This window comes from Ceratotherium simum, chromosome 32 (assembly GCF_057802395.1).
Source record: "Ceratotherium simum simum isolate JZ-2026a chromosome 32, ASM5780239v1, whole genome shotgun sequence".
Classification (NCBI taxonomy): domain Eukaryota; kingdom Metazoa; phylum Chordata; class Mammalia; order Perissodactyla; family Rhinocerotidae; genus Ceratotherium; species Ceratotherium simum.
Window position 1 is genome coordinate 6,281,995 of NC_141931.1, and position 20,876 is coordinate 6,302,870.

General features: G+C 36.3%; 1 protein-coding gene across 1 annotated transcript in view; it reads right to left on the reverse strand.

Annotated features, from left to right (window-relative positions):
* MTPAP (mitochondrial poly(A) polymerase) overlaps positions 1-18,494 on the reverse strand; it is a 31,878-nt gene extending 13,384 nt beyond the window's left edge. The window contains exons 1-6 of the mRNA XM_004425256.3: positions 18,316-18,494; positions 11,810-11,982; positions 11,038-11,271; positions 9,746-9,970; positions 2,863-3,074; positions 714-940 (exon numbers count right to left, since the gene is read on the reverse strand). Of these exons, the coding sequence (XP_004425313.1) occupies positions 714-940; positions 2,863-3,074; positions 9,746-9,970; positions 11,038-11,271; positions 11,810-11,982; positions 18,316-18,469 (1,225 nt within the window). The 5' untranslated portion in view covers positions 18,470-18,494. The remainder of the gene's footprint in view (positions 1-713; positions 941-2,862; positions 3,075-9,745; positions 9,971-11,037; positions 11,272-11,809; positions 11,983-18,315) is intronic.
* Positions 18,495-20,876: the final 2,382 nt, after the last annotated feature.

Below are 20,876 nucleotides of genomic sequence, written 5' to 3' on the forward strand. Positions count from 1 at the left end.
TGTAAACAGGAAAGATTCAAGGATATACTTTAAGAGAATTATCTGGCAGAAATATTTAGGATGGGTAGAAAGAAGACAGAGTGTATCCACATTTTGAGTGTACCCTTGAACTATCCTCCTTTTAGAATTTAGGATTGTAATACTTTAGTATCTCCTCTAGCATCTATGAAAATTTCAATTTATTTATAATGTAAATTGGCTAGTATACTAATTTTAAAATAATTCATCTAAGATTACTTATAAACTTTTAACTAAAAAACACATTTAGGATCTCAAAACATCATAAAACAGTTTTTAGCATCTCTAACAGAAATCTGAAAATAGGTTCAGATTTGGAAAGCCATCTCTAAAGCTGTGATTCAATCAAAAGCTGTATCTGGGATGTGTCCTTTTTCAAGGTCATTCCAAGCTTGGTCAGCTAAGGAAGAGGCTCCAACTGTCTTGTGATAGTTGTAAACAACCTTGCCAACTGACACAAATGAGACAGAACTCTCAAAAAATTCTAAAGGCCTCGGCTTCACAAATCTTCTGCTCTCATGACCCCTAGTGGGCATTAAAAAAATAAAAAGCACTTAAATTTTAGATTCGCAAGCCTTTAAAAATGCAGAAGACAAATTATATGACTAATAAACAAATACACATGGCTTTGATAACACGGTAATTACATTCATTCAAAGCATCAGAAAGAGAAGAGAGACTGCTTCCAGTCTTACCCGCTAGGGTTTTTAGGTAGTCTAGTGTTGGAAGAATAGGGGGTGATCTCCTCTGGAGGAAAAAGATGACCATGATTGTAAGGGAGAAATTTGTAATCCAAGCACCAGGAATACTGCTTGTTAGCGAATGTGCTCGAGCCCAGCATCGGATACTGAATACCAAGGCTCTCACGCGTGAGTCCAGGGCACCATATATGTAAAGCAGTTCAGAACTTTTCAAGGCAATCCTTCAAAAGAGAAAAAAAAGAATTTTCAAACTCTCAAATTATGATCCCAGAGTAGAATAAAACATATACGTGAGGCATATCTAAATATTTTACTATATCTCTATCTGAATGTATTCAGAATACAATTAGATAATCAAAAGCATTATGTATTTCCAACATAAAATTTAATGTGAATAGTTGAATATCAAATACACTAAGTACAATTAAAACATTCTTTTAAATGTTGACAATCACAATGTATTCTAAAACTGAGAATTTTTAAATCAAAGTTCCTAATGACTTATATGTATTCTTTATTACTTAAGTCTAATACTTATAAAAACCAAATCCCCAAAGATAAAGTGTCCACTAAGAAATCAAACTTCAGAGTCTATCTTCAATAAGTTTCCTAGTCATAATGTTATAATGCAAAGAATTATTAATCAGAAATACTTTAAAATTAAGCTCCTACTGATCAAAACATGTCTCGTAATTTCTCAAAGGACCAACAGAGGGCACAAAATCATTTAACAGTATCTACTTCAAACTGTCTATAAAGCACCACCATGGCATTTACTTCCTGAATTTAAAGAAAATAGAAAAAATGACAAATTAGAAATTCACAGTGATTATTTTATATATGCAAATTAAGCTAAATTAAGCTGAAAAATAAATAGCAAATAGTGCAAACTGTTCCTTCTATAAACAATGCAAGAGTATAAAAACTTGAAGCATATTAAAACAAATTTTTAAAAACCTGTCCCAATAAGACAATGAAAATAACAACATTATAGACAAAGAAAAATGTCATTTTGTTCTATTTTACATACTATAAAGAAAATGTAATAATGATAGAAAATGCAGTGTATGTTTTACTGCATGGCTACTTGAGAGAAAGTCAGAAGTGCTTAGCATTTACTTGTTAGTGAACACCTGAGTTTAATCAAAACTGCTCTACAGTGGAATTTCTGAATCTATTTTTAGTTATGATTATCTAACAGACGATATAGTAAAATCAAATGCATATAATGAGAATACTAGAGTTAAGAAATAAACTTCTCAACTGAGTTTCCCCATTGAGAACTAAAGAAGAGTAACCAGAGTTTGAAAAAACTTGTCATTCTCACCCCATTTTTTGTTTTTTTTTTTTTTTTTTAGTGAGGAAGACTGGCCCTGAGCTAACCTCTATTGCCAATCTTCCTCTTTTTGCTTGAGGAAGATTGTTCCTGAGCTAGCGTCTCTGTAAATCTTCCTCTATTTTTTGTATGTGGGTCACCGCCACAGCATGACTTGACAAGCGGTGTGTAGGTCCACGCCTGGGATCCAAACCTAAGAACCCTGGGCCACCAAAGCAGAGCGTGTGAACTCAACCACTATGGCACTGGGCTGACACTCTCTCACCCCATTTTTTTAAGCAAACAGGTTGCTAGGATAATAAAATGAAAATACGCTGAAGAAAGACTAGGCAGTCTTAAGCTGCTTAGACCACTTTCTGACCTAAGCAAACACCACATTTGTTTAAGACACAAAGTTGACTGTATGTGTAGGCAATTCAGAGGTCAAACTCAAGTTGCTACTTTATTTTCTAAGAATACTTAAGAAGACTATATATAGAAGACTAAATACTATGGGTACTTTCATGTTGTTATCAGGCTACATAAGTAAGAACAATGAAATACAGTTCTTCTCAGAAAATGATGTTGGCTAGGTATGTTAACATTTTAACACAATATCCTAACATTTTATTTAGGAACACCAAAAAAACCCAACAGATTCATATAGTATAAGAGAAAGGATTTCCTACTTTCCAATTCATGTATTCAAGTTTTTGAAAAATTATTATTAAAGCATGTCTGAGTCCAAAGCCACTATGTCTGTACAAGAAAAACTATGGTAACACCCATAATATTCACATTTAAGATGACAAAATCAAGAGATCATACCTGTTGTTGGTAGTCAAATCACACTGAAATCCAGAGGCCTGGTGTGAGAATCTTACAAGCGGACACCGAGCATTCAATATTTTCTGTACACCCACACAGCCAGGGCCAAAGTGGTCAAGGCACTCTCCTATCACAGACAGGATCTTCTGAGTTGCAATTCTTTCTGAAGGAACATTTTTCACTTGGAATTCCATCAGAAAATTTCCTGAGGTCTGAATAATAAAAATATTAGTAAATAGGAGCCTTTTATAAAAAGGAATTTCTTAAACTTTTCTAAAAGGATGCTTTAAGTCATTTCTGGCAAAACACACACACACACACAGATTCTTCATGCAATCACAACTAAGAGCGGACTTAAAAAGTATTTAGTTGACTTTTGTTTCTCTAGAATATAAAGTGCTAACTTGAAAGATCATTGGCTTTTTATAATTAACTTATATACCATAGTATATTATATACCATAAAGTAATATTATATGTAGAACCACTGCCTCTGTAAATTCAGTGAACATACACTAGCCCTTTCCTAGTTAGCCATTACTTTTAATAGATGCTATAAACCGACAGTAGTTACATGCACAAGAACAGCAGATCAAATAGAAGATCAGATAGATCAGACAGTGGAAAATAGACAGTATACACACACTTAACTATACACAGTAATTTAATATTTAATAACATGAACTCTGTAAATTACTGGGGGAAAATTACTATTAATGAATGAGTCAAGTGGCCACTAAAAAATAAACTAGAACCCTACATTAGTCCCAAAACCAAAGTAAATTCAACACGGATCAAAGACTTAAATGTAAAAAGTTCTATCAGTAAAGTACTAGAAGACAGTGGGTGAATGCTTTTACAATCTTACAGTAGTAAAGGATTCTCTAAGCACGACACAAAATTCCAGAAAACACAAAAAAAGAAATATGATTGCATAAAAATTAAAAACATCTTCAAGCAAAGCATATATTCACTACTAGATAAAAGACAAAGTAAGACAATAAGACATATGTCACATAAAGGGCTAATTAGCCTAATTTATGATGGGTCTGTACAAATGAAAGGGAGGAAAACCTACCTAATTCTAAAAATGGGCAAAAAAGACTTGAACAAGAAATTAATAGAAGAAATAAAAATGGCTAAGAAACAGTAAAAGATGTTCTTATTTTCTACAGAAATTAAAGAAGAAATTAACACAGCAATGAGATTTTTCATTTACCAGTCTGGCAAAGACTAAAGGGCTGACAGGACCAGCCTCGGAGGGTGTAGGGAAATACGTGTATACTGTCAGTGGGAGTATAAACTTTGACATACTTTTTGGACAACTTCAGTTTCTACTGAAACTTTAAATGTGTAATACTTTGACCAGCTATTAAAATTCTAAGAAATTATCCCACAGGAATACGTCCATAAATGAGCCGATTTACAAAGCTGTTCCCTCACCACAGCATTATTTGTGTGGCAGACACCTTGTAGGCGCTCTAACTAGCTTAATAAGGCTCCCTGCTCTCAACCGCCCCCTTATCCACAACTCATTCCTACTAAAAGGAGTCAGGCCCCAACAATGTTTATCATGGAAATCCATGCCCTTCCTCCCAGCTGGGTGGACCAGACATGGGCAGCTGAGCTAAGCACTGTAGGACTGCACCATTCATTCATCCAGAGATCTCTACTAGGAATTGGAACTGAGGTTGAGAAGCAACCACGTGGCTGAAATACATAACTCAGAAGCTTTGGGGCACCACATTCTATATGACAAGGATGAAAACATAAAGAAAATCAATGGGGAGTGTGGAGAGGGGAGTGAAGGGCAGAAAGAAAGACAAAGCAAATATGTGGAGAGAAACAGAACCCTTCACAGGTTCCTGATAGTTTACACATCCTAGTTCTAGGCCTTTTCTAAGACTCGTCCACATTCCTGACCCTGGCTTTTATGATGTTCCCTCTACTTCTTTTTTCTGTTTGTTTGAGCTAGTTTGAGTTGGTTTCTGTTATGTACAACCAAAGAATATTACCTAATATAGTTGGCAATAAAAGAGGAAAAAAGAGATATCACTGTAATTGTCTAAGAAATAAAGGACTGGTTAAGTAAATTATGGTACATTCATTCCATGGAATATTCTGCAGCCACTGAATAGGATGCAGTAGATTGAATTGCCAAGACACTATTAACTGGAAAAAAAACCAAGTTATAATCTGTATAGATTAAGTTATAATCTATAAAGATTTTTTTGTTAAAAAAAAAAGCATTTCTATATGCAAAGGATAAAATCTAGAATAAAATACATTAAACCAGTCACAATAGTTATTTCTGGAGGTGATGGACCCATCAGAGATATTACACATTTTTGTAACTACTACTTTAAATCAGAAAAAAATAGATTAAAAAAATATACAAATATGACATGCATACAAACAATCCCCGCAAATAAATATTTTCTCTAGAGATTTCTGTCATCTAGCCAAATTTCTATTTACTAGGAAACTTTTATACTGAAGGGAATAAAATATGGATTTCATTTAAAAACATCAAAATTTCTAAAATCTAGCTTAGCCCCTTTATTATAATATCTTTATAACTTTTGTTTCCCTAGTCCGTTCTACTTTAAAATACAAACACACACCAATTTATACAGGAAGGAGGAACTCAAACAAGAGCAACTAATAAATAAAGTATGTAGCTCTTTAACGGAAAAGCAAAGAGAAACATCTATCAAGATTAAGCAGGACCAGAAGAAAGACTTCTTTGGGGTCAAATAATCTCAGGATGCCAAAAGAAACGCAATACGAGTAGCATCGGAACAGATGCGGAGCAGTAATGTTGGACTCAGATGCAAAGGAAGGGTTAGAAACACTCAGGAGGAGATGATGAGATCTTTTAAAAATTAAATATCACGAATGTGAGAAGAATAAAATCACTGAGGTAACAGAAGTGAAGATGACACTAGAGAAAAATAGATCTGAGTAATGAAATTAGAGCCAGGAAATTGGAGAAACTGTGAACTATGAACAGGAATGTGCGAGTTGTTAGAGCCATTCACCAAATACTCTGCATCACTTTTCTGACACTTAGTAGGATATTGCCTTCCTGCTCCTCTGAGCTTAAGCACAGTCACGTGACTTGCTTTAGCCAATGAAACGTGAGCAGACGCTGCATGCCTCACTTCCAGGCAGAAGCCTGGAGAGCCAGCGCTCAGTTCTCCACGTTGCCTTTCCACTGCTTCAGTGCTGGAAGAAGCACAGACAATGAAACCGTGGTCAGCCTGGGTGCCTGAAAGACACAATCTCTGCGGTGCCCCTGCCGGCCTGCTTTGGCCACACAGCCCTGGGAAGAGATGAACAGTGAGGCGTGAAGCCACTGAGAGTGGGAGCTGTTTATTACCAAAGAACAACCTGGTCTAATCTGGCTGACATAAGAAGCAAGAGATCAAGAACCACATAGAGTAACCAGACAAATGGAGTCTGCACAGAAATAAAACACTGCGATTACGGAAGATACAGATAACGAAAAATACAGCTATTATGAGCAACGGTAAGATCCTCCAAAAAATTACTCTCCTCCATCAGATAAAGATTAGAAAAATTCTTCATAGACAGCCAAATCAATAAACATTTCTTATTAATTTTGCTATTCCTTACAGCACTACTTAGTTTTAGATAAATTTTTAAATATTATTGCATGTTCTTCCTAATCACTCTGGTATTACGCCAGTATCTAATAAAGACAAAACAGAAGTTAAGCACCTTGCCTACAGCAACAATTTAGATTAGAAAATAGGACTTAGCCACCAATTTTTACTTCTGTTACCTAAATCCTCTCAGATATAGAAGCCTATTAGAAAATGGAAGAAAAGACCAAGGCAGATTTTAGCTTAAGATTCTGTGATAAAATTATCTTTGTGATGAGTTAGGTGACACATTTCACATGTAAGCATCTTTCACATTAAAAATTTTATGAAAATTTACAGTTTTAGTAAGTAAATAAGTTTTATTTATTCATTAGCAAATCATCTGTTTAGTGCCTGTGGACATTACAAGTGCTTATAGACATTACAAGCATCTAATACACTCTTCCTAACTGCCCTCGATGTGGGCTGAGGAGTAGAACAAGTCCACAGAGAACTATAAGCAAAGGGGGAGCGCCAAGAGACACACGAAGTACGAGGAGGTAAGAGGAGAGTTCACAACTGCACAAAGTAGTCAAAGATGCTGCTTTATGAATGCGATGAATTTAAGTGCTTTCACTTTTCATTATATTTCATTTTTAAGATTTCTATTAGCAAAGCTATTATAATCTTAAACAAGTATATATTTCAAAGTATACGTTTATAACAACCCTGCATGAGTTAACCCTACATACAAAATAATATCAGATTGTTTAGTGAGACTGGAACACTGTCTTTTAAATTATTTCTTTCTAAAACCTCTATATTTTATAAAGCTAAGACCCAACCGAAAGTTTTCAACGCCTCTCTCTGCTTCCAACAAAAAAAATTTGTGTTTCCTACTTGTACAATAATAAAATAATTAATAATATTATTGTTGCTGCTGATGGTGATCAGTATGTGAGCACTGACGTGCTAAGCACTGTCCTAAGTGTTGCTCAGGTCTTAGCTCCATCAATCCTCTTGAATACTCTGTGAGATAGGCGTTATTGCACTATCCCAATTTTACAGCTTGGAAAACTGAGGCACAGAGAAGGTAAATAACTTACCCAGGATCACACAGCTAGTAAGTAGAAGAATTACTATTGTGCAGTTTGGCACCAGAGCCCAGGTTTTAACCATTACAACACATTATTATGCTCCTTGACTATGCAGCGAAGTCTTTTATTTAATATAAAAGTAGTCTAACACAATTTAAGTGTCCCTGCTAGGGATTTAATACAATTTCAAGTACACATTAGTCTTAATAAGACTGATCCATTTCATTCTGCTGTGTTTTGTATTCCTTGGCCAGTTTCAATTCAGTAAGTGTATATTGAGTATATTAAGTATGCCAGGCACTACGTGGGATAAGAAAATGAAGAGACACGGTTCCTGCCCTGCCCAAGCTTATGATATAGTAAGACACATATCAACTACTAAGTAACCATAACATAGAAGGAATTTGGAGACAGACAGAAATATGAACAAGATCCTACAAAAAAAGAACTAACTAATTTTGACTAGAGAGGAGGAAAAAAGTCATGTATGGTTTCAAGAACGTGGAGTCAGAACTAGCCCTTGAAAGCTGCTCAGCAATGACGGTCGCGAAATGGAGGGCAAGAGCCCTCTTCATTGAAGGGACAGAACAATTGTTTAGTCATTATTCATATTCTAAAGTCCCATATAATTTGGTAATTAAATGATGTGATTGAAAAACTGTGTGTGTGAAGATACATAATGAGAAATGATTATCAAAATTAATTAAGAGACAGATCATTTCAATACTACGCTAAAGAGAAGAACCATTCTAAGTTTGTGGAAAGAGCCAACCTGTGTTTTAAGATAACTCAAGCACAGACTAAAGGTTGGAATACCAAGGCATGACACAAAGAATAAGTGGAAAGCAGGATGTTGTTATAATAATCTAAGTGAGAGTTTATAAGGGACTGCGTGACTATAGCTTTCAGGAGGTAAATGAAGGCATAGACACACAAACAATACTTAGAAACAACTAAAAAAGACAGCAAATGCCAGGAAGGCTAGAATGTCACTGACATGTGAAACATACATAAGAACTTTCAGAAAAACTTATAAAAAATATTTGCAAGAAGATGAAGGTAAGTTTTGTTTTCAACATGTTAAGTTTGAAGTATCAACTGGACATCCACCTAGAGATGATTATTAGTTTGAAATACATAAAAAAAAAGTCATAAAAACCCAACATTTTATAAAATCACAGAAGACTTTTCCAAGTTGTAATTAAATTAAAGCATCCCTTATAGTGTTTGGGAGGATGGCAGAGATCCTGACTAACTTTACTCTGTTAGACATGCATGTCAATAAGAATATAAATGGAATACAAAATTTCTAAACTGTAAGAGGGAAAAAGGGAGGGGAAGAAAGGTAGGAATAGAGAAAGCATTAACCCAACAGGAGGAAAGGAAGGGAATGAAAAGCAAAGAAAAAGCATAGTAAATAGGAAACAAAAAATAAGACAGTAGAAATGAATACAAAAATTATCAGTAATAATAAATACATTGAACTCAAAGACTCATAGAGTGGAGTAAAAGCATAAAAATCAGTGATCTGCTATTTATAAGAGATATACCCAAAATATAACAACATACATACAGGCTGAAAATACAGATATAGAAGATGATATGTGAGGCAAATAACAAGCGACCATCTTAACAAAAAAACAGAATTTAAGGAAAAGGCATTTATAGAGATGAAGGACATAATTTAATATAAATGAACAACTCAATTAGAAGATATAATAATCATATAACTATATAGCTATGTGTAGCTAACATAGCCTTTGAATAAAACAAAAATCAAAACAATTCTAAGGAGAAATTAACAAAACCAAAAATCATGAGATCTTAAACTGTTTCAATAACTAGATCACACAGATAAGAAAATTAGTTAAGATACAGATCATTTGAATGACACAATAAGTAACCTTGGCCTAACTGAAAAACTTCTGAACTCCTGAAAAGAACACATATGTTTTTTACCACATATGTACAGAATATTCACAGAAAATGATCATCACATATCAGACCAATACAAAGAAACACTACAATTCTGAAGAATCAATATCAAATAGACCATATTCTTTAACCGTGTTGTTTACTAAGTTCAGAAATCAACGGTTATAATTTTATTAAGTCCAAAGATTTCCTTCCTTTATTTTTCTAACATCTCAACTTTAGTGATCTAAAGAAATATAATTACCTTGTGAGCGCTGAATTTTCCAATTTCATCTAGATCCAAAAACATGTCCAAATCACATCCTAATTTCCCAAAACTGTTCACCGAAGAGCCAAAGGGTCTGACTGTACAGTCTGGAAAATATGCCCCCGCTATGTCTTCAATAAGAGAACAGGTGAGGTATCGGAGCCTGGTGTTCTCCTCTGTGAGCTGGAACTCCTTCAACAGAGTGTTCAGCTGATCATCTATCTAGCTGGCCAAAACAAAAGCAACAAAATATAGAAAATGTACAGGTCATATAAAATCATTGTCACTTTACTTCTAGAGATTTGATGGCTTTGGAGACCTGCCTTAAAAATATGCAATCTTTTTTTCTTCAGCCTTAAAAGTGGATTTTTAAAAGCACCCTTTAAAAAGCACTGGGGAACGACGACACTAGCAAAATAGAAGTTGGCTAGAATTAAAACTACTACTTTTCTTAGGCAATGACTATAAAGTATTGTTTTAGGAAAATGGAAGTAGTAAAATGCTCCAGAAAAGGAGGTCAAAACAACCACGAAGCTAGACAATTTAGATGAAGTTGGGGAGAGAAGAACCAATGTTAAAGGCGAGAAACACCAGAAATAAGCAATGCTTCAAGTAACGAGGCCCCAGATCTCTCAGTTCCTTAGAATAACAATCCTGTATATTCACTAGAAAACTGGTGTTAAAATGATCACATTTTGAAGGTGTGTGCTGGAGTTGAATATTTAAAATAAAAATCCTAGCCTCAAAGGCCCATATTTGAAAATAATATGGAAAATAAGTGAACTGAGCATTCAACTCAAGAAAAATAAAGTAAAATATAAAAGATTAGAAGTAAAAATTTAAAAATTAGAAAATCAAACCAAAAAATACTTTAATAAAACCATGAAGTGATTCTTTGAAAGGACTACTAAATCAGCTAAACCTGTGACAAGTCTGAGTAAGAAAAACCAAAACTAATATAAACATTATTAGAGCAGAACAAAGGAGAGAAAACCAGAAATAAGACATTTTAAAATTGATAGAAGAATGTCACGTACAATTGTTATGTCTTATGTTGACAAGAGAAGGAAAACATGCGTAGTCCAAAGACCCAAACAACGTTGAAAAAAGGTAGTTATTTCTGAGGAGTACAAATGGGGTGTGAGGGCAGGGAGTGGGGAAGAATTACTTTCATTTTTCACTCAACCTATTCTGTAGTTTGAAATTTAATCACAAGAACTTACACAAAATAATGTCCAACACACACACACATATTTTTAAAAGTTGAGGAAGTACACCTATAAACTTACACTTTCTGCATCACAAAGTAATTCAAAAAGCTTCTTGCTTGAAGGAGACGACTGACTACTACATTGTGCGTGTGGCTGTTCAGAAGGCTGGTTTGACGGACTCTTCAGCCTTAAATTGAAGAAACGTGATCTGAATGGAATGGCAGCCTCGGTGTCCATGCTCGGGGTACGAGTTACACTCTGCAGGGAAGCCACACTTTCCTGCTGACAAAATTCTACAACAGCATAAAGACCCTATGCCAAAAACACAAGGAAAACAGAACACATTTCAACATGATATATTTAACATAGTATTTTAGTTCACGTTTCAAAGCCCTTATCATAATGTGAAAAAATACTAATTTTTAAAATTTACAAATGATACGCTTCTAATAGGAGCAGTGGTTTTAATCACTACAAGCAAATTAAGAAAAGGAACACTCTAAAGTGATATCAGTCAAGAGAAGCTGAAAAGAACCCTGAAATAGAAAATTAAAAGACAAAACAAAGATGCTCTCCCACTGGGCTTTATCCCTAAGACAATGGAACTATTTAAGTATTCAAATAATACAATCATTCAGTTATAAAGTGCTTATAATTCTGTAATACTCCTGTAAAGAGTTTCTATTCTCATATCCAAAAAAAAAACCTTATTAAAGAAATTTACATAAGAAAAGACGTAGGGTATCAAAAGTGAATCTAACTTGACCATATTGCAAAGAGGGAAGACAGTAAAAAATAACTTAAAAAAAACCTCATGAATGTTAAGTTAGATTGTTTTTCAAATACTTACAAAGCTTTCATAGAAGAAATGATTGTTAATAGGTCCATGTTGGGATAAATATTTGAGAAACTTTTTTTCACTGATTTTATTTGGGCAATGTATTAAAACAGTCCTCTTTGCCTGTTCTCGTCTTTCTTTCTGCACCTCAGAGAACTTCTTTTTGGGAGTCCTGTCTTCAGAGCCTATGAATGAGATAAAAACATTTAAGTAAAACTTAAAGCATATTTTGATAAAGTATATAAAGTTATTAAATCTGACTAAAACCAACTGTACCCTAATCTCATCTTCTTTCTTCTCTTCCTTTTAAGGGTGAAGCTACATTACTTTCAATTTTCATTTCACCATTTTTTTGTGACTATCATTAAAACTGCCCACTTTCTCTGTTCTGATTACTATATTAAATGCATACTGCTAAAAAGAGAGAGCTCCACCAAATTTTAAAAGCAAAACCAGGAAACTAAAATCACTCATTTAACATTTCCCACAAATACACACATACAAAATCTGTGCAAGCTGTAACATTCCACAGCCTAAAAGAAATTATTACAAGCCTGAGCATACACAGACAATGAGTTTAGAAGTTTAATGTATTTAAGTAAGGTATTATAGTTTTTCTTTGTCAAGGTCTTGATCCGGCTCAAACAATTAACAATGAGTTACCAACTATCATGTGCTCTGTATCACAGGGAAATTAAAGAATTTAAAACATAGTTGCTGCCCATAAAGAGCTCATGGATAATTTCACTAAAGAAATAGAGAGCAGGGGCTGGCCCCGTGGCTTAGTGGTTAAGTGTGCGCGCTCCGCTACTGGCAGCTCAGGTTCGGATCCCAGGCGCGCACCGACACACTGCTTCTCCGGCCATGCTGAGGCCGAGTCCCACACACAGCAACTAGCAGGATGTGCAACTGCGACATACAACTATCTACTGGGGCTTTGGGGATAAAAAGGGGAAAAAAAAGGAGCAGGATTGGCAATAGATGTTAGCTCAGGGCCAGTCTTCCTCAGCAAAAAGAGGAGGATTGGCATGGATGTTCAGGGCTGATCTTCCTCACACACACACAAAAAGAAAGAGAGAGTAATTTTTTTTTCATTAAAAACCACTCCAAGGGTTAGGTGTTTTACAATCTCAGGAAATGAAGACAAGAGCTATGAGAGTCAAGAATTAAACGTTAATAATTCACTGACCACAAAGGAAAGATCAGCAAGTGAACTGAGTATAAGAAAAAAGAAAAGCATTGAAGTTCTAAGAGCATATTAAAGGCACTGAATCTTAGCAACTCATTTTTCCTCCAAGATATTTAACTTCTAGTTAGGTGGCTGAAAAGTGCTTCTTCTAAAAGACTGGAATGGTAGATTCTAGAGATTATAAAGCACCACATGTGATATCAATAACCTCAACAAAATTCCAAAGAGATTAAATAGAATAGAAAATGTAACTGATGCATGGAAATCAGCAAGGGCTTTTAGCTTCATTTTCTTTCAAAAGGTTATAAAACTGATGGAGCGAGGACATACTGAAAACACACCGTACCTTTATTTGAGCAAACTCCAAGAAATTCTCATGGACAACACAGAGAAATGTGGGCTAACGACAGTTAAGCCCTAACCTCTGCTCATTAGCACGGACTTAGCGCCAAGTCTCTAACACGCACCAGAGAACTCTCAGCCTTGACCTACCCCAAATTTCTAACAATTGATCAAACACTTACTGAGTATCCTTCCTACATTCACTGTACAAGATGCTGAAAGCACATCTCTTAAATACGTGTTCTCATCTCTATTCCGGATGCCAATTCCTTACCGTCAATCTCTTATTTCAGGCCTGTATCAGCACAATAGCCTGCCTAACTCCTAAACTGGCCGCATTCACTCTAATCTTGTCCTTCTCAAGTCATTCCATACATTGCTGCCAAAGAAATCTTTATAAAATAATCTTTTTTTTAAAGTCTTATTCTTTGACTTTCCTGCTTAAAACCCTTAGTAGCTTCCCTACTCCCTTCAAGATCAAGTCTAAACTCCACAGCATGGGTACAGTTATTGGCATCTTGTTCCGTCTCTGCTCCTCGATGTCAATTTCTACCACTTCTTCCTTATGCACTGTTCACTGATGGTACTCTGCACACACAGTCCTATCACACAGACTATGAACTTCTCATGTCTTCTTCTCTCAGGTTGGAAAATGCCCACTTTCTCATTTTCTGCCTCACAAACTTCCATTCATCCTCCAAATCATGCTCAGGTCTGTGAAGACTTCTGACTCTCCACGGTAGAATCTCTTCCACCTCTGTATTACCTTACTTCAACATCCATGAAAGATGGTAATTCGTGGTGTTGTATTTATTTAACAATATGGAAGAATCCCTGTCTTCCACAATGAGGACAGGGACTACTCTCATCACTTTGACCTCAGTCTACTGACAGTCCTTCCAACTATTTCCTTATTTTTTTTATGGTACAGGCTTTGCCTGGACTACCTCAACCACTTTTCCAGTTGTAACTACCACCTATATATTCTTCTCTCTGATATTTACTGAGTCTAGACTGATGTCCAACTGCTTATTGTGAAAATAAAGTAAAACTGTAAAATTTTATAAAGTAAAAGCATAAATCCTCCCCTAGTTCTCTCCCTCTAATGATCCTCAACCATTAACTTTGGTACTTACCTTTCCAGACATTTTCAAGGCATTTATTAACATATACATTTGTATCTTTCCATAAACATTTTTTACACAATTGAAATTACTGAAATTGTACGATATATTCCATTCTGTAATATGCTTTTAGAAATTTAATACATTGGGGATATCTTTCCATGTCAGTAGACATATATTTACCTCATTTTTTAAATAATTGTGTAAGTATTCCTGTATATTTAGCATAGTTTAGCCAATCCTCTACTGATAAATATGTAGATGGTTTACCTTTCTTCACTATTACAAACAATATTGCAGTGTCATCTGTATAAAATGTCTTTGCACTTTTATGCAAGTATATCCTGCAGCAGGATTACTGGGGAAGATCAGGGACTGGATTTGAGATTGAGATAGAGAAGTCTGATAAAGATGCAGCAATGTGCTTCAGAAAACGGGAGAGGCAGAATCTAAAGCATTAACAGCTCTGGCCCGGAACAACAGTAGGTAAGAATGACGTAGACCTGACAAAGTTGTGAAGGAGGGGACAAAAAGTTCAGGTAGTTTATTATCTCACAAAAGGCTTAACAAATCTACATATGACACAAAGTTGAGAAGAAAAACTAGTAAGTGCTAGTATTTCATGACAGACTCCAATTTGAAATGGTCTTCATAACATAATCCGGTAAGCATAAACTAACACAAAAAATAAGACTAAATACTGTCTTGCATTTAGAATTAAAAACGATATAAAGAGGGGCCGGCTCCGTGGCTAAGCGGTTGAGTGCGCGCGCTCTGATGCTGGCGGCCCGGGTTTGGATCCCGGGCGCGCCCCGAGGCACCGCTTCTCCGTCCAACGCGAGGCCGAGTCCCACATACAGCAACTAGAAGGATGTGAACCTATGACATACAACTATCTACTGGGGCTTTGGGGGGAAAAAAATGAATAAATAAAATCTTTAAAAAAAAAAAAAAAAAGATATAAAGAGACAAGCACAAAATGGGGAAAAAAATTAACCTAGCAGTAGTTGTGTAAGAGAGACCCAAAAGTTTGATTTGAGGAAAGCTCAAAATGAGTCAAAGGAATGTCTTAACTTCTGGGGTAAGAAGAGGGAGAGGATATATATATATAAAATTTCAGGCTTTATTAAACCAAATGTTTTTAAAAATCCAAATTCAAGGGGTAACAGCACTTCTTTACTACTTACCGGTCAGGCCACATATGGAGTATATGTTCTGCTCCGGAGATAATGGATTTGAAGGACATTAAGGAAACAAAGAGCATCCAGAGAGAAGTAATAAAAGGTCTGGAAAGTCTGATAGAGAATTACTGTAGATAAACTGGGGATTTATAGCCTGGAAAAAACCTAAGAGAACCTGAGAGCCTCTTCAAATATAAGAGAGAACCTTCTATTTGTGCAGCACTTGACAGTTTTCGAAGCACCTTCACACATACATTCTCTTCTGAATCTCATAGAAACCTTCTGAGATAGGGCAGGTAGCATTCCTGGTGAAACAACTGCACAATCATCTAACAAGCTGAGCAGCCTCTTGTAGACTTGAGCTGCTACTTGGTTGCCTGGCGTCTGTCCCTCCTCATTCTGGTAGCAGCACAACCGCGCTAGAAGACGACCACTCTGTGTGGTTGTGGTGGGGCTGTCAATACAGTGATTCTTGTACTACACTTACCCTCACCCCACTAGACAGGCCAGGAGTATCAGACTATTTTGGACAGCTCCTCTTGGTCCAAGGGGTGGGGGGGTCAGCAACCAAAAGCTCTTTCTTCGAATTTTTCAAATTCAGGTAAAAGATTATTCCACTCTTTCCTTTGGAGAAAGCTATAAGCACTTGAACATGGAGCTGCTGGTGGCCATGCCCCTGCCATCAACACCCCTGTGTAGAAGAATCTGAGATAGTGAGGCCACCAAACAACAGCTGAGGAAAACAGTATCTCACAGCAACCACATCCATCCATCCATCCATCCATCCAGTCGACCATTAAAGCAGCCATAACTCTTTCTGGAATTCAGTTACATGAGTTGATATATCCTCCCTTTTCTGCTTAAGCTAATTTGAGTTAGTTTCTGTCACGTGCACCCAAAAGAGTCCTGAATAATACACTACAAATTCTTATTCTTAAATTAGGGTTCTTCCCATTATTCACATGAAAGCTATGTCAAAACTAAGACCACCATGCAAATGGGAAATTAGTAGCTTTTAGCTCATTATAAACATTTTTCAACTATTAGAGCCTGACCAAAAATGGAAATGGTTGATTTACAAAATAGTGTGTGTTCCCTGCTACCTGAAAATGTTACTAGGAATGTTTTGGCAATCAGTTGTCATACTGAGTGAAAAACTGAATTGGATATTTCTCAAGTTCCTTCCAATTATAAAATTATATGCCTCTAAGTGACTATAAGGTATAGTTACCTTCTTCTCTTTTTAAAAATGAAAAAGAAATTCAAATGAGGATTTTGTAACTTGTTAGGCCCCACAAGAGCCCCTGAATATTTAGTTGGTTAAATTATCCTAATGATACAAAATGAAACACATTTCCTAAGAAAAACAACAAAGCTGTACTAAGTGAAAAGTATTGCCTTGAAATCAGAAGATTTTATTTTTACCTTTGCTATTGAATAGCTGCGTAATTCCTAACTAGCCACTTGGACTAGTCTGTTTCCTCATCAATAAAATGGAGTAATAATAATTCCTTCCATACCTACTTTACAGAGTTTTATTTCTCAAAGAGCATATGAAAATACTCTCAAATTTAAACCACTATACAGATGTTAAATTACAATAGCTTCTTTGGCAGAATCCTTACTCAAATTCTCAGTTACTTAAGAATTTTTAACAGAAGCAGCTTTTACTAAACACAATCCAATCCGTATTTCAATGAAATGTCATATTAAGTAACATTTCTCACTGTCTGTCAATATGAGTCTTTTGTACAGTCTGATGGGGAGAGCAATCCTATCATTTACTTTAGGGGAAAATATTTTACTTGTTTAGCCTACTTTAGAACTGTTCCCAGAAATAACTTCATATGTTAAAACTAAAGCTCCGAGAAATGGTAGAAATCAACACCTTTTGTTTAACTGCTGGACTTAATGTCTAAATCAACTCAGCTATGTGACCCTGCACAAGTCATTTAGCTCTTTGACCCTCTTTCCCCATCCGTAAAATGGAGATAGTGTTACATTTCTGGCTAGATTGTTTTAAGAATTGTAAACAACGTATACACAGCTCTTGGGTCACAAAAGAGGCTCGTTAATAGAGGGCTTCTCAATACACAAGCATATAAACTTAAAACGTATGCAGGACAACAGCCTGTTCCAGTAGATGCAAATCTGTCACGAGGTTGATTTTGCTCAACGTGGCCAAAAGAATAAAGTAGACGACAGTAAATTTCATACGCAGAGCCCCACATTTGGCACCCAGGAATCCTGGTTATTAATCAAGGCTTCAAGATATTCAGCCTCCATCAGTAACTTGTATCCAAATCAGATACGTTTGTGAATGATGAACTAAGTGACTGGTGTGTGGCACCACTGTTATTATTGGCAATATTATTCGCCAGACTGTAAAATACTAGCACACTGTATTCTTGATCTGAAATTCACAGAAGCTTAAACAATTTCATTACTGTGCACAGGGGTCCCAGAGAAAGAAAGGTCACAAAGCCCACCACCACGAGCAACGGAGGCGGCCCTGGGTTCCCTTAATGAGGTCGGAGGACGGGACACAGCCTCACCCTATTGCCGAAGGTTCCACGGCCGTTTCCACGGCCACGCGTTCGCCCGCGATCCCAGTCTCTTCCCCCTTCCCTCGCCCGCGGTGTGTCGGGGCTGGAGAGCAAACCCAGGACGCGGCGCCATCACCTGTCTCCACGCTCCCCGAGGACTGCTCTTCTCTCCTGACGTCTGCGGCCACAGTTCCTGCGCGACTGAGAAGCCTGTGGATAGGACGCAGGACTTGACTTCTCCTGGCACACAGAGGTAAAAGGGTCAGTAACCCCAAGCCGCGAGCCGCCATGGTGAAGGTAACAGAAGCGCGAGAGAGGAAAGGGCACCCGGCTTCCGCGCATGCGCGCTGAGGCGAAAAGAATGGGAAGCCTAAAGGTTCAAACTAGGCGAAAGACGTTCGCTTATAAAAGAAAAAATGGAGTTAAGCCCCGAATGAAGATGCCTGAGTTTTCAGACATGTTTTACTTCTACTCTCCCACAGTTCTCTAAAAGAAGACCCCAACAGAATGAGCACGCCACCTACTCTTTCAAACAGAGTCATGAAAATAGAACCAGAGAGCAAGACCATGAGGAAGAAGCACTGACTTGGGAATCCTACTTAAGAGTATCATAAATGACAGCATTTTTTCTTTACCAGACACTGTTCCAAGTGGTTCACATGGATTAACTCTTAATCCTTACAACAACCCTATGAGGTAGGAACTGTTGTTATCTCCATTTATTTATGGGGAGACTAAGGCATAGAGAGGTTAAATAACATTCCTAAAATGACACAGCCCATTAGGGGCAGAGACGGGAGTTAAACCTAACTTGTCTGGTACAGGGTTTATTTTTCTCTTTCTTTTGTAACAAGTTTATTAAGATTTAATTTACATACTAAACAATTCACCCCTTTAGGTGTACCATTCAGTGGTTTTTAGTATATTCACAAAGTTGTGCAACAATCATCACAATCATTTTTAGAACGTTTTCATGGTTCCAAAAGAAACTTTGTGCCCATTAGCTATCACCCCTCAATCACCACACTCCCCCCAGCCCTCAATAACTACTTATCCACTTTCTGTCTCTATGGAATTGCCTATTTTAGACATTTCATATAAATGGAATCATGCAATATGTGGTTTTTTTGTGACTGGCTTCTTTCACTTCATATAATGGTTTCCAGGTTCATCCATGTTGTAGCATCTATCAGTGCTTCATTCTTCTCTATGGCCAATTATATTCTATTGTGTGATGCGAAAAGATAAACTGAGGCATATAAAAATTGTAAGAGTTTATTTGAGCAAAAATCAATTCAAATCAGGCAGCATCTAATCTAGCAGATGGAAAGGAGCTCTGAGGAGCTGTACAAAATGAAAGGCTTTTATAGACAGAAGGAAGCAGAAACAAGGAAGTTGTCTCAGAGAAGAAAGAGTGTTGGTTATTGCAAGGTTACTTTCCTTTAGGGGATGGCAGGGGTCTGTCAGGCAGATTACCTAACTAGTGCTGATCAGGTGATTCCTGATTGACTGGTTTAAGATTCCATTTCTGGGAGCGCCAAAACTGTAATTGTAGTCTGTTTGGTGATGTGAAGCTTAGCATAAATGACTCCATTTTGGGCTATTGTCTTGTTTTTAACAATGGATATGCCACATATGCTTATCAGTTAATGGACATTTGGGTTGTTTCCATCTTTTGGCTATCATAATTATAATGTTGCTATGAAAATTCATCTGTAAGTTTTTGTGTGAACATACGTTTCACTTCTCTTGGGTATATACCCAGGAGTGGAAGTGCTGGGTCATATAGTAACTCTATGTTTAATCTTTTGAGGAACTGCTAGGCTATTTTCCAAAGCAGCTGCACCATTTTCATTTCCACTAGTAGTGTACGAGGGTTCCAATTTCTGCACATTCTTGCCAATACTTGTCATTTTCTGTTTTGTTTTTTTTTTAAATAATGGCCATCCTAATGGATGTAAAATGGTATCTCTCTTTTGATTTGCATTTCTCTGATGAATGTGGAGCTCTCTTCATGTAACTATTGGCCATTTGTGTATTGTCTTTGGAGAAATGTCTCTTCAGATTCTTTGCCCATTTTTTAATTGGATTATTTGTCTTTTTATTATTGTTTTAAGAGTTGTTAAATGTTCTGGATATGTCCCTTATCAATATATGATTTGCAGATATTTTATCCCATTCCGTGTGTTGAATTTCACTTTCTTGATGGTAGCTTTTGAAACACAGAAGTTGATTCTGATGAAAGCAATTTCTCTAGTTTTTCTTTTATTGCTTGTGCTTTTAGTGTCATGTGTAAGAAACATTGCCTAACTCAAGGTTGTGAAGATTTACCCCTGTGTTTTCCTCTAAGATTTTTATATTTTATCTCTTACACTTAGGTGTTTGATCCATTTGGAGTTAATTTTTGTATATGGTATGAAGTAGGAGTCCAACTTCATTTTTTGGATGTGGATATCCAATTGTCCCAGCACTATTTGTTGAAAAGACTCTTCTTTCCCATTGAATGGTATTGGCATACTTGTTGAAGTCAGTTGATCATAGATAGCTGGGTTTATTTCTGGATTCTCACTTCTGTTTCATTGATCTATATGTCTATCCTTATGCCTGTACCATACTGTCTTGATTACAGTAGCTTTGTAGTAAGTTTTAAAATTGGGAGGTGTAAGTTCTCTAACGTTGTTCTTCTTTTTCAAGATT